The sequence below is a fragment of the Notolepis coatsorum genome, assembly GCF_963971535.1.
Source record: "Notolepis coatsorum genome assembly, chromosome: 8".
Classification (NCBI taxonomy): Eukaryota; Metazoa; Chordata; class Actinopteri; order Aulopiformes; family Paralepididae; genus Notolepis; species Notolepis coatsorum.
This window is the reverse complement of record NC_140172.1, coordinates 133866410-133881409: the sequence shown is the minus strand read 5'-3', so window position 1 is coordinate 133881409 and position 15000 is coordinate 133866410. Positions and strand designations below refer to the sequence as shown.

The window sequence follows — 15000 nt, the reverse complement described above, 5'->3', positions numbered from 1 at the left end:
ATACCAGTTTTATTATATTGATACCACTGTATTCAGACCAGTTTTATTATATTGATACCACTGTATTCATACCAGTTTTATTATATTGATAGTTTGATACCACTGTATTCATACCAGTTTTATTATATTGATAGTTTGATACCACTTTATTTATACCAGTTTTATTATATTGATAGTTTGATACCACTTTATTCATACCAGTTTTATTATATTGATAGTTTGATACCACTGTATTCATACCAGTTTTATTATATTGATACCACTTTATTCATACCAGTTTTATTATGTCGATACCACTGTATTCATACCAGTTTTATTATATTGATACCACTTTATTCATACCAGTTTTATTATGTCGATACCACTGTATTCATACCAGTTTTATTATATTGATACCACTTTATTCATAACAGTTTTATTATGTCGATACCACTTTATTCATACCAGTTTTATTATGTCGATACCAGTGTATTCATACCAGTTTTATTATATTCATACCACTTTATTCATACCAGTTTTATTATATTGATACCACTTTATTCATACCAGTTTTATTATGTCGATACCACTGTATTCATACCAGTTTTATTATATTGATACCACTTTATTCATACCAGTTTTATTATGTCGATACCACTTTATTCATACCAGTTTTATTATGTCGATACCAGTGTATTCATACCAGTTTTATTATATTCATACCACTTTATTCATACCAGTTTTATTATATTGATACCACTTTATTCATACCAGTTTTATTATGTCGATACCACTGTATTCATACCAGTTTTATTATATTGATACCACTTTATTCATACCAGTTTTGTTATGTCGATACCACTGTATTCATACCAGTTTTATTATATTGATACCACTTTATTCATACCAGTTTTATTATGTCGATACCAGTGTATTCATACTAGTTTTATTATATTGATACCACTTTATTCATACCAGTTTTATTATATCGATACCACTGTATTCAGACCAGTTTTATTATATTGATACCACTTTATTCATATCAGTTTTATTATGTTGATACCACTTTATTCATACCAGTTTTATTATATCGATAACACTGTATTCATACCAGTTTTATTATATTGATACCACTTTATTCATACCAGTTTTGTTATGTCGATACCACTGTATTCATACCAGTTTTATTATATTGATACCACTTTATTCATACCAGTTTTATTATGTCGATACCAGTGTATTCATACCAGTTTTATTATATTCATACCACTTTATTCATACCAGTTTTATTATATTGATACCACTGTATTCAGACCAGTTTTATTATATTGATACCACTTTATTCATATCAGTTTTATTATGTTGATACCACTTTATTCATACCAGTTTTATTATATCGATACCACTGTATTCATACCAGTTTTATTATATCAATACCACTGTATTCATACCAGTTTTATTATATTGATACTGTTACAAAGGGTCAGATTAAACCGAATATATATATTTATTGCCTGAGATCCCATGTATAATATTTGTATATCGTTTGATATCCCCTGTATATTCCTTGTACAATATGCACTGAATATCCCTTTAGTCTAGCAGGACAGACCATAATATTCATTCCCCTATTGGAAGCGATCCCCTGGCGCCAGGTACCGAGTAAAGCCTTACCCCCTCGAGCGGACTTGAAAGCTACCGCCTCGGACTCGCCCAAACATGCCCGCTTTCGCCCACGGCTACGAGACCGAGAGGCGACAGAAATGAGATAGGCACTATTTGTCCGCCGTGGATATAAATATGGCGCAAGAATACAGAACCCCCCTTGCAGTTCTCTTTCAGTTCGCCTTCAGTTCAGTCTGGTTCAGTTACCGAGTAAAGCCTCACCCACTACGCAACGTGTGGTGCAGAGTAGGGCTCGTATCGCCCAAGATAGAATCGTGTTATCCTAATACCTTTGTTCAAGGTACCGTTCGCTATTTACTAGTAAAAGCCTTCATTACGAGTCAAAGACCACGTGAAGGGAGTAATTGTGCGTCTATACAGAGCACTTATAGCCGCGTGCAAATAGGAGAGACCAACGTCAAGTTCAACTCTGAACCACCGCGCACTACCGCGCAACACGGAGGATTTACCCCGCCAGCAGAGCCACTTTCCGGCAAGGATTATTCTTCAGTGCTTTGACTGTGGCGGCTGGAGCAGAACCGTCTGCCCGCTGCTGCAGTGGGAATTACACATCTACCGTGAGGACCATCGCTCAAGCCCGTCTCTGCCGGAGCAGAGACTTGACGGCTCTCATCTGCGCGGAGCGCACCCTGGGATCACCACTGCTCTCCCCGCTGCCACAGGGGTGACATCGCCCCCTTGAACCCTGGACTTGCATAGAGCTTTGGCCCCCTCTGCTGGCTTACAACCGGTAGTACACCCTTTCCCAGAAGATCCCTAGATAATTCTCAATATTCACTATTGACTCGCCTATGCACATTCTTTGCCTTATAAGCGCAATCTAAGTACTGTAAACAATCCCTTTTATGTAATAAATATTGTAAACTAGTATTCTGTGTGGAAAACCCTGTTATTGTGCGAGTGTTGTCATCTAGAATACCTTTGTACGGTATTGGCCAGTAATGTACAAGTCGGTAGTGATTAATGATATCAGTACTTGATTAATACAGTCAGGGAATTGTACCCCTCAGTTACAATTGGTCCTTCGATAGCCGAGATAATAATTAGCGTAATATTAATATAATATTAATATGGAATTGGCCGATGACGAACACTCCACAAACGGTTCTCCTAAGCTAGATCGCCCGCAGCGCAGACGACAGCCACCTCCCTACCTAGAGGCATACTCTGTCAGTCCAATACCTAGCTTTAAAGGGAAGTTAAACGCGGAAAAAGTAGAAAGTAAAATTATGTCCGACCCTAACAACCAGGCTACCCCGCCAACAGAGGCCCTAGTGGGTTCTAATGTAACTGACCAAGCTCACGGTGGGGACCAGGAGGGAACTGACACGACTTTACCCCCAGACACTACCCAAGAAGTAGTCCCCGACCAGCCCCGGGAGGAAGACAACCCTAAAGAGACGCGCACCCAGGAGACGGATCTCCGCGGTACGCAACCGGAGAACGGATCTCCAACCAGTACTGCCGGGAGCCGATCGCCCCGAACGGCGTCTTCCCCCAGCGAGGCGGACAAGATGCTGGCGCAGGCACTCATCGCCACCCTGGCAGCCTCCACCGAACGCGATCGACTTCAAGCGCAACAGACGTGCGAGCGCGAACATTACGCAGGGGAGCGAGAGCGCTTCCAGGCGCAACAAAGGAGCGAGGACGACCGAATAAGACTGGAGACCAGACGCCTCCAGACAGAAGAGAACATCGAGCGAAGCCGCGCCGACGTCGCAAATGCACAGCTCCACGCCGCCCATGCCAGCGCCAATGCCCAGCGCGACGTCGCCAATGCGCAGCGCGACGCCGCCAATGCCCAGCGCGAAGCAGCGCGCGATGCAGCCCATGCCCGGCGCGAGGCAGAGCGCGACCGGATGCAGGCGGAGCTGATGGACAAACTGGTTGCCATGGCGACACCCCCTCACTCCGCACGGAGCTCCCAGAGGTCGTCAAGACATGGGTCTAGGACACATTCCCCTACCCGACGAAGCGACCCGGGACCCCGCCTACAGGAGGATCCGGTCCACGTCTCCGAACCCCGCCTACAGGAGGAGCCTGTCCACGTCTCTGAACCCCCTCCCCAGCCGGTCCATACGAGACCCAGCAACCGGGTAACGGAACCGGACCACGCCGAGAGACTGAACAGACGACTCCAGGTCCTAGCAGAGGGAGATGAGGAGGAAGAGGAGTGTCAAGCCGACCAGCAGCAACGTGCTCTGGCCCAGGAGGCCCAGTACAGCCCCGACCCACAGCAACGTACTCAGGACCAGGAGGTCCAGTACAGCCCAGAAGTCAGCCCCGAGGCCCTGCGCTACAAACCCCCGACTCAACTCACGGGTGAGTTTGACGCACCGTCAGCCCCGAGGAACAGCACCTGGGTACCCGACCTTCGGTACCCACCAAGTACCAGCCCAAGACGACACGCAAGAGGAGACTCGCCTAGGAAGCCTCTCCCCCAACGCTCACCGATGTATCAGTCACCCACAGCGTCATACATCGCCACGCCGTCAATTCCAGACTTCATCCATGAGAATCGAGCACAGTACACGGAGCTCCGGATGTGCTTAGAGACAATGATGGTGGATGTCGCTGATGAACGCCACAAGTATGCAATATTACTGAAGCACCTGAAAGTACCGCGAGCGCACAATATAGCGCTGGCCTACGCCTCCTCTTCGACACCATACACAGCGGCCCTTGCAGCGCTGGACCAGAGATATGGACGTATATGGGATTACGTGATAGAAGAGATAAGGCATATTGACCGCCTACCCCCAGCCACAGACAATCGAGCACTGGACGACCTGTCCATCAGAGTGCAGTCCCTGGTAGGGATGCTGGGAGCGCAGAGGGAAAAAGGTAGGCATGAACTATACGCCAACTCAAATGTAGAGAGGATCTTGGAGAAGCTACCGCCCGCCCGACAGGAGCGCTTTAGGCGGCAGAGAGACCACCGAGACCCTAATGGCCCCGAACCGAACCTCCTCGATCTAGCCGACTTCCTGGCGAGAGAAGTCAGCAGCTTACGGCTAGATACATTCGGACGGAGCACCCCTGGCTCCAGAGAAGGAACCAGGAGAATAAATGATGGAAGAAGATCGGTGACTGTCATGCACCAATCAGAGTCAGTACCGCAGCACTCCAACCACAACACCCCCTCGACGAAAGAGGACCAGTGGAAGATCGAGTGCCAGTACTGTGAGGGAGAACATCGGCTCCATCAGTGCGAGGATTTCAAGAAGCTGACCACGGATGATGTGAGCCAGTGGGTCAAGGACCACCGCCGCTGCTTCCGCTGCGCGCGCAGCCACCTAGCAGCTGAGTGCCACCTGAAGAAAAAGTGCAGCAGGTGCGGTGGCACCCACCTGGAGGTCCTGCACGACATCAACAAGCGTCACCCAGGACAACAGAGTGGGCCCGTCGCGGTACTGTACCATGCCGAGGCGGTGGCACCAGCACCGAAGAGCCCCCAGACCGCTCCCTACTGTACCTACTGCGACGGCGGACACTGGCTGGCACAGTGCGCCGAATATAAGACACTGAACCCCGTCCAAGTGAACCAGTGGCGCCAGGCGGCCCAGGTGGGCGCCGCTTACCGCGCAGCACGGTGCGGAGCCCACCAGAAGGTCCAAGACAACCAACCAGCAGGAGTGCTCCACATTGACCAGCACAGCGAGACCCCCCGAGTGCTCCTCAAAGTGGTCAGAGTGCTCCTGAGCCACGGGGACAAAGTCATGGACACTTACGCCGTCCTTGATGACGGGTCAGAGAAGACCCTTCTGCTCGCGTCCGCTGCGGCCCAGCTGGGACTGCGGGGGAGCGAGAACCAAATGACGATTCGGACAATAAGGAGAGATTTAAAGACGATAAAGGGCGAGAATGTCTCCTTCACTATCGCAGCAAGCGGGCAGCCAGAGCGACGGTACAAGATCACAAATGCTTTCACCAGCCAAGAAATAGGACTCTCGCAGTACACCTACCCTGTCACCAAGTTGATGGATAAATATGTGCACCTGCGCCAATTACCTATCCCGCTCATGGACGGCGCTACCCCGACCCTGTTGATAGGCTCCGACCATGCAGAACTCATAGTCCCGATAGACCGGGTCCATACAGGACCCAGAGGTTGTCCTGCAGCAGTCGAGACCCGCCTAGGATGGACATTACAAGGGCCCCTCGCTAAATCTCCCAACCGAACAGCAGCCACTAGTTGCCTCCACTCCAGAGAGACAGAAGAAGACACCGGCCTCTCCCCCGTACAGCAGAGGCTATTGACATTAAGCGAGAGGCCCGTGAGAGAACCGTGGGTACCAGAGGGAGTTCGGAACTCCACCCCGCTCAGCTGCGCTTCAGACGTAGCTGACCTCGAACCCAGCACCCCAAGCGACTCCTTGACGGGGCGGCCGGGACCGGCCCCTCCTCACACGGGGTACAGAGCGAACAAGAGAAACAGACGGAGGAGGAGAAAGCACAGCCAAGCCAAGATCAAAGCAGCCTCAGGCCCGCTTCCTCCTAAGCCCCCCTTCATCCCGTCCAGTCGTCATGACCATAGACCAGTCACCACCCCGAGTTGCGTGGCCGGCCGGCCGCGTAAGCAAAGTGACCACTGGTGCCGACGGAAAGGTCAGAGTGGCAGAAGTGCTCGGCCAAGGGCGGATCTACAACCGACCCGTGGCGAGGCTGATAGAGTCGCCAAGGCTCCCCGACTCGCCTAATGACGACCATGACCCCTGACTTTGTGAACTGACCGACCCCTCACAACGGACATTGAGTAGTGGACAGTGCGGTTAATCTGTCCCTGCTTAGCTAATTAGGTGGGACTAATTAGGGGGCGGCTGTTACAAAGGGTCAGATTAAACCGAATATATATATTTATTGCCTGAGATCCCATGTATAATATTTGTATATCGTTTGATATCCCCTGTATATTCCTTGTACAATATGCACTGAATATCCCTTTAGTCTAGCAGGACAGACCATAATATTCATTCCCCTATTGGAAGCGATCCCCTGGCGCCAGGTACCGAGTAAAGCCTTACCCCCTCGAGCGGACTTGAAAGCTACCGCCTCGGACTCGCCCAAACATGCCCGCTTTCGCCCACGGCTACGAGACCGAGAGGCGACAGAAATGAGATAGGCACTATTTGTCCGCCGTGGATATAAATATGGCGCAAGAATACAGAACCCCCCTTGCAGTTCTCTTTCAGTTCGCCTTCAGTTCAGTCTGGTTCAGTTACCGAGTAAAGCCTCACCCACTACGCAACGTGTGGTGCAGAGTAGGGCTCGTATCGCCCAAGATAGAATCGTGTTATCCTAATACCTTTGTTCAAGGTACCGTTCACTATTTACTAGTAAAAGCCTTCATTACGAGTCAAAGACCACGTGAAGGGAGTAATTGTGCGTCTATACAGAGCACTTATAGCCGCGTGCAAATAGGAGAGACCAACGTCAAGTTCAACTCTGAACCACCGCGCACTACCGCGCAACACGGAGGATTTACCCCGCCAGCAGAGCCACTTTCCGGCAAGGATTATTCTTCAGTGCTTTGACTGTGGCGGCTGGAGCAGAACCGTCTGCCCGCTGCTGCAGTGGGATCTACACATCTACCGTGAGGACCATCGCTCAAGCCCGTCTCTGCCGGAGCAGAGACTTGACGGCTCTCATCTGCGCGGAGCGCACCCTGGGATCACCACTGCTCTCCCCGCTGCCACAGGGGTGACATCGCCCCCTTGAACCCTGGACTTGCATAGAGCTTTGGCCCCCTCTGCTGGCTTACAACCGGTAGTACACCCTTTCCCAGAAGATCCCTAGATAATTCTCAATATTCACTATTGACTCGCCTATGCACATTCTTTGCCTTATAAGCGCAATCTAAGTACTGTAAACAATCCCTTTTATGTAATAAATATTGTAAACTAGTATTCTGTGTGGAAAACCCTGTTATTGTGCGAGTGTTGTCATCTAGAATACCTTTGTACGGTATTGGCCAGTAATGTACAAGTCGGTAGTGATTAATGATATCAGTACTTGATTAATACAGTCAGGGAATTGTACCCCTCAGTTACAGATACCATTTTATTCATATCAGTTTTAGTATATTCTAATTAAGAACAGGTTGTCGTCAGACTGCACTCCTAGCTTTTAGTCCAGTGAAGGTCTGTGAGGAGCAGAGGAGACGTGCTGAACATATATATAACATAATATAAGATATATGTTATATATAAGATATATATAACATATATATATAACATATATATAACATAACATATATAACATATATATATATAACATATATAACATACATATATAACATATATAACATACATATACATATAAAACATACATATATAACATATATAACATACATAATATAACATATATAACATGTGTTTGGTCTGAAACACTGAAGAAGAAGAAGAAATTAAAAGAATCTCCATCATAACATAATTGCATCCATGCATGAAGTACAAAAGAGTATGTGTGTGTGTGTGTGTGTGCGTGTATGTGTGTGTGTGTGTGTGTGTGTGTATGTGTGTGTGTGTGTGTGTGTAGGTGTGCACGTGTATGTGTGTGTGTGTGTGTGTTTGTGATATTATAATTTGGCGATGAATTCGTTCATATTTTGGGCGAACATGAACTGAACATACTTGATTTCCGCTAGATGAACGTAATTGTGAACGTGTTCATTCTCGGCGCTCTATCACAGTATAACTTCGTTGAAAAGTGTGCCAGATTTCTAAGAGCCTACCAGGTGAAAACCCAGCTAAAACACACCGTAAACAGGCCTTAATATGATGCGGAAAACCACCCAATCTGGCAAAAGCGAGCTGCCTGTCACGCGTACACGCCTGTCACCCCTGGCTGTCGCACTAACAAATACGTCATCACAACAATGTGGAGCCGACGATTAAAAGAGCACATACACATGATGTATTGGCAAAATTATTGTCAGATGTTAATAAAGAATTCAAAATCCACAACAAGGTTGTGTGTACAGTAACAAACAACGCTTCTGAATAGCTTGCAGCAACGTATTGAAAAAATAACTATAAACTAGTTCATTTTTGAAACCATGAACATTAGTTCAAAATGTTTAATTATGAACTATGAAATGAACTAGTTCATTTAAAAATGTGTGAACTGTGAACTGAACTAGTTCATGTAGAAAGTGAACTTTCCCAACACTGTGGGCGTGTCCTGTACGTAGGCTGGTTGTTATGTAGCCAATTATGACAGAGAAAGAACGCCCAACGGCGTGAGATCATTTGACTTATTTCAGTTCATGGTTTCTCTGATCCTGATGAGAGTGCGTAAACACGACCACATCACACCCATCCTCCACTCACTTCACTGGCTACCCATCACCACCCGGACTGAATACAAAATATCCCTTCTGACCCATCATGGAAAAAAATATGATAAAAATAAACAGTGTAAACAATACAATTAACTCTGAATATAAAATATGAGAAAATGTGCAGATGAGGGTCTGTATGTCCTATCGGTTATATTATACATTACAATAAATATAGACAATAGAAAATCTGAATATATACTATGTGTAAACTTCACTTATTCAGTTCACTTATTTCAGTTGTGTCAATGCCTTTCTCACAATTGACATAATCTATATATTTTTTTTACTATTTATATGTTTTTTACTATCTATATAAATTTTTTACCATCTATATATATATATATATATATGAAACGGATGGTACCGCGAGGTGCATAATAATAAACTCACGATATAACAACCGTTACATATATATTTATATTATTTGTTGTTATCATATCTGAGTTTGGATACATTTTACAGTGTCCTGTTGATGCACGAAACTTCAACAAAAACGATTTGTTGTTATTCCAAACCAGATTACTGAACCGTCCTCCCTGTGATCTCCAGATCTCCACGATGTCCGGCGGCAGCAGACGTCGCCCCCTGGTGGTCCCGCTCCTCCTACTGGCTCTCCTCAACACAGGACACGCCTCCTTCCCCTCACCGCTCCTCCTACTGGCTCTCCTCAACACAGGCCACGCCTCCTCCCCCGCCCCCTCACCGCTGCGGGACACCGACACCATGAACGGCGCTGTGGCGCTTCCGTTCAGCGACTACTACGACGTCGACATCTCGCCCACCGCCAGCGCCGGGCCGCCGCCGACCGACGTGCCCTCGAGCAGCAGCGGGGGCGGGGGTCCCTGTGACTACGACCCGTGCCGGGAGCCGCAGACGCCCTGCTCCGAGCTGGCAGCCCGCTCCGGCTGCCTGTGCCCCGGCATCAGCTGGAACGACGTGCCCCCGGAGCCCCCGGCGCTGACGGGACTCGCACGCTCCGGCTTCTCCTCCGGCCCGGTGACGGTCCGCTGGTGCGCGCCCTACTCCTACGTCACGGCGTACCGGGTGACGGTGGGCGGGCGGGAGCTGCGCCAGGGGCCGCTCGGGGCCGACCGGAGGAGCTGCGAGCTGGGACGCGTGGACCGGGAGACGGAGGTGTGCGTGGCGGCGGTGAACGATGCCGGGGTCGGCGACGGGGCGTGCGAGGCGTACCGGCCCGAGGGCAGCGGCGGGGGCGTGTCTCTGCGCGCGGGGCTCATCGGAGGGGCGCTGGGGTTCCTCCTGCTCTCCTCCCTGGCCGTGCTGCTCTGGAGGCAGCGGGCCAGGAGGAGGAAGACCGAGGCCGGCAGGATCTCCAACACGCAGGAAGCCGACACGCCGCTGGAGAGCCGAGCCCCGGAGCCGGCGGAGGCTTAGCGCCCCGACGTACTCGAGAAGTCGGCGCGCATATCCGCGCGGTCACACAATCTAACGGGCACGCCGTATGCGGTGCGGACAAGAGCGCTGGTGAGAATGGTACGCAAATTACGTCACGCGTACCAACGCGCATCTGCGGACATGGGTATATTCAGGGCTTTAGCGTCGGACGCTTGCCAGGCCGGGGTTTCTATATATATTACGAAAAGGTTTAGTTACTGCGGAGGTGGGCTCCCGGGGTGGGGGGTGGGGGGGGGGGGGGGGGGTCGGGGGGTTGGGGGGCTGACGGGGTACCGTCCGTCGCAAACCACAAGGCGGGTCGCTGGACTTCCGCTTGGTTGCAGAGGGAACACACGGTTGACGCCAGACTTGATCTTCTACAGACCTCGGGTGGCTGGGGGGGCGTTTCTACAGAGAACTGTGTAACTCTGAGCATCAACGCACAATCATTCAGCACAACTTCTGCACGTGTCGTGATACTAATCTCTTGTGATACTTAAAGAACCAGTACAATGATGTTAATTCAGTCAGAGAAAGTGTATTATATCTCTGAAGGCATGTTATGTTTCCTGCCCCTTGAGGTACTGGGTCGGCCCCCGGGCCGCTGCACTGTGTGGCTGCACACTGCTCCTAGTTAGAGGTCAAAGGGCGCTGCACTGTGTGGCTGCACACTGCTCCTAGTTAGAGGTCAAAGGGCGCTGCACTGTGTGGCTGCACACTGCTCCTAGTTAGAGGTCAAAGGGCGCTGCACTGTGTGGCTGCACACTGCTCCTAGTTAGGAGGTGAAATGCAGAGAAGGAGTTTCCCCATGAGGATTAATAAAGGTTTAACTTAACTTAACTTAATGAGTGTTGGGGATATTATGGATTCGCCCCAAACTGCTGTGGCAGATCCTACGCTACGTCAAAGTTGCAGTGCACATTCAAGACGCCCCTGGAGGAAGAAGCCTATTGATTTAGCTGACCCCATGACTTTTTCCTCTAGCGCCTAACCTTTTGATTTTCAAATGAGTTTATCTCCTGCTCTGGTAGACATACTGTACAATCACATGAAGCTGGTATCTAGAGATGTGTCTACATCATACCGTTTCTAGGATCTAGGAAGTCTGCCATATTGGAATTTCTGCCATCTTGAATTATTGTAAAAACTCTTTTTTCCCCTACTCCCCGTAGCCCGTTCACCTGATTCTCACCACAATTGCTGTGTGGAATCTGGGGATGAACATTCTTCAAATGTGTCATTTATAGAGCCAAACCATATGGCCACCAGATGCAATCAAAATGTCAGGAGAGAAACACATGGTAAACAGGAAGTGATTCATTACTTGTGAACGCACCGTCCGATTTCTACCAAACCTGACGGTATATGTTTGTCTTACAAAAGCAAGGATGTCTGTCAAGTTCTGAGTCATCTGGCCTCATGGTGGCGCTATTCTCATAAAACTAAAAACATGAACTACTCCTCACCTTGGAATTAGGGGGCATGGTCAAAAGGTGGATTGAGAATTTGGGCCGTTTGGGGATATATACCTGCTGTCGGCCACAAACAGCATATTGTCTAGTTGTGGAATGTTATCATTTGATTTGTTATGACTATTTTAGTACACCCTCTCTGACCACAACCCACTCTGTGTGTTGAGGGGGCGTGGCTTAGTGCACCCTCTCTGAGCACAGCCAACTCTCAGTATGTTGAGGGGGCGTGGCTTAGTGCACCCTCTCTGAGCACAGCCAGCTCTCAGTATGTTGAGGGGGCGTGGCTTAGTGCACCCTCTCTGAGCACAGCCAGCTCTCAGTATGTTGAGGGGGCGTGGCTTAGTGCACCCTCTCTGAGCACAGCCAGCTCTCAGTATGTTGAGGGGGCGTGGCTTAGATCACCCTCTCTGAGCACAGCCAGCTCTAGTGTGTTGAGGGGGCATGGCTTAGTGCACCCTCTCTGAGCACAGCCAGCTCTCAGTATGTTGAGGGGGCGTGGCTTAGTGCACCCTCTCTGAGCACAGCCAGCTCTCAGTATGTTGAGGGGGCGTGGCTTAGTGCACCCTCTCTGAGCACAGCCAGCTCTCAGTATGTTGAGGGGGCGTGGCTTAGTGCACCCTCTCTGAGCACAGCCAGCTCTCTGTGTGTTGAGGGGGCGTGGCTTAGTGCACCCTCTCTGAGCACAGCCAGCTCTCAGTGTGTTGAGGGGGCGTGGCTTAGTGCACCCTCTCTGAGCACAGCCAGCTCTCAGTATGTTGAGGGGGCGTGGCTTAGTGCACCCTCTCTGAGCACAGCCAACTCTCAGTATGTTGAGGGGGCGTGGCTTAGATCACCCTCTCTGAGCACAGCCAGCTCTCAGTATGTTGAGGGGGCGTGGCTTAGATCACCCTCTCTGAGCACAGCCAACTCTCAGTATGTTGAGGGGGCGTGGCTTAGTGCACCCTCTCTGAGCACAGCCAACTCTCAGTATGTTGAGGGGGCGTGGCTTAGTGCACCCTCTCTGAGCACCGCCAGCTCTCAGTATGTTGAGGGGGCGTGGCTTAGTGCACCCTCTCTGAGCACAGCCAGCTCTCAGTATGTTGAGGGGGCGTGGCTTAGTGCACCCTCTCTGAGCACAGCCAGCTCTCAGTATGTTGAGGGGGCGTGGCTTAGTGCACCCTCTCTGAGCACAGCCAGCTCTCTGTGTGTTGAGGGGGCGTGGCTTAGTGCACCCTCTCTGAGCACAGCCAACTCTCAGTATGTTGAGGGGGCGTGGCTTAGTGCACCCTCTCTGAGCACCGCCAGCTCTCAGTATGTCAGGGGGCGGGGCTTAGTGCACCCTCTCTGAGCACAGCCAGCTCTCAGTATGTCAGGGGGCGTGGCTTAGTGCACCCTCTCTGAGCACCGCCAGCTCTCAGTATGTCAGGGGGCGGGGCTTAGTGCACCCTCTCTGAGCACAGCCAGCTCTCAGTATGTCAGGGGGCGTGGCTTAGTGCACTCTGCTAACCTGTGCTAGCAGGTTATAAATAAATCGTCACAGTTGTTGTGGAGGTTTTTGAACCACTAAAATTAACTGAATTGTAGCAAACTAGTTTAATTACTTGTTTGTGGACTAGCTAGTTAATATCCTTTACAACTACTGACAACTGACACTGATGGACCAATCAGGGTAACCAGAGTACATGATGTAATATTTTCAGGGAAGCAGATTGGATATCAGAAATCATTTGAACTCCAGGATAGTAATCAACAACAACAACAACAACAGTTCTGTGGGTTATGTTATATCAACACACCGTCTGTAAAAAGAAAATGCAGTGAGATTGAAAAATTGGATTTTCATTGTACCGAGTCGTTAAGATTCTGAAGTATCTTTGTATCTTATGTATAAAAACTCATGGTCCCTAAAGGCATCTTGTATTAGTAGCATTATGAAAAAGATACGATATGTTGTATATACTATACCTGTTTCTCTTAAATACAAATACAAATTGGATCATTAGAAAGATGCAGTACATCTCAGTGTCCAAACTTTAAAGAGAAGTGTTTGTTCCTATTCCACTGTTTGTACCTACCAGAGAGTATAACTGTTTATCTACCAGAGAGTATAACTGTTTATCACCCAGAGAGGGTCCTACTAATCACCCCAAAGTACCAGAAAATACCAGAAAATACCAGAAACTACCCCAAAATACCCCAAAGTATACCCCAAAATACCAGAAACTACCCCAAAATACCCCAAAGTATACCCCAAAATACCAGAAACTACCCCAAAATACCCCAAAATACCCAAAAATACCAGAAACTACCCCAAAATACCCCAAAGTATACCCCAAAATACCAGAAAGTACCCCAAAATACCAGAAAATACCAGAAACGACCCCAAAATACCCCAAAGTATACCCCAAAATACCAGAAACTACCCCAAAATACCAGAGAATACCAGAAAATACCAGAAACTACCCCAAAATACCCCAAAGTATACCCCAAAATACCAGAAACTACCCCAAAATACCCCAAAATACCCCAAAGTATACCCCAAAATACCAGAAACTACCCCAAAATACCCCAAAATACCAGAAACTACCCCAAAATACCCCCAACATACCAGAAAATACCAGAAACTACCCCAAAATACCCCAAAGTATACCCCAAAATACCAGAAACTACCCCAAACTACCCCAAAATACCAGAAAATACCAGAAACTACCAGAAACTACCCCAAAATACCCCAAAGTATACCCCAAAATACCAGAAACTACCCCAAAATACCAGAAAATACCAGAAAATACCAGAAACTACCCCAAAATACCCCAAAGTATACCCCAAAATACCAGAAACTACCCCAAAATACCCCAAAATACCAGAAAATACCAGAAAATACCAGAAACTACCCCAAAATACCCCAAAGTATACCCCAAAATACCAGAAACTACCCCAAAATACCCTAAAATACCCCAAAGTATACCCCAAAGTACCAGAAAATACCCCAAAATACCCCAAAGTACCCCAAAATACCCCCAAAGTATACCCCAAAGTACCAGAAAATACCCCAAAATACCCCAAAGTATACCCCAAAGTACCAGAAAATACCAGAAAATACCCCAAAATACCCCAAAGTACCCCAAATAGTGTGTAATAGTGTAA

General features: G+C 48.4%; 1 protein-coding gene across 2 annotated transcripts in view; it reads left to right on the top strand.

Annotated features, from left to right (window-relative positions):
• LOC311232824 (leucine-rich repeat neuronal protein 4) overlaps nt 1-10629 on the top strand; it is an 11734-nt gene extending 1105 nt beyond the window's left edge. Inside the window, exon 2 of one of the 2 annotated variants that reach the window (XM_084319639.1) lies at nt 9557-10629. In XM_084319639.1, coding sequence (XP_084175765.1) covers nt 9566-10402 — 837 coding nt within the window. In that variant the 5' untranslated portion in view covers nt 9557-9565 and the 3' untranslated portion in view covers nt 10403-10629. Of the gene's footprint in view, nt 1-9525 lie in introns of both variants that reach the window. The other variant, XM_084319640.1, reaches the window with a different exon arrangement.
• Nucleotides 10630-15000: the final 4371 nt, after the last annotated feature.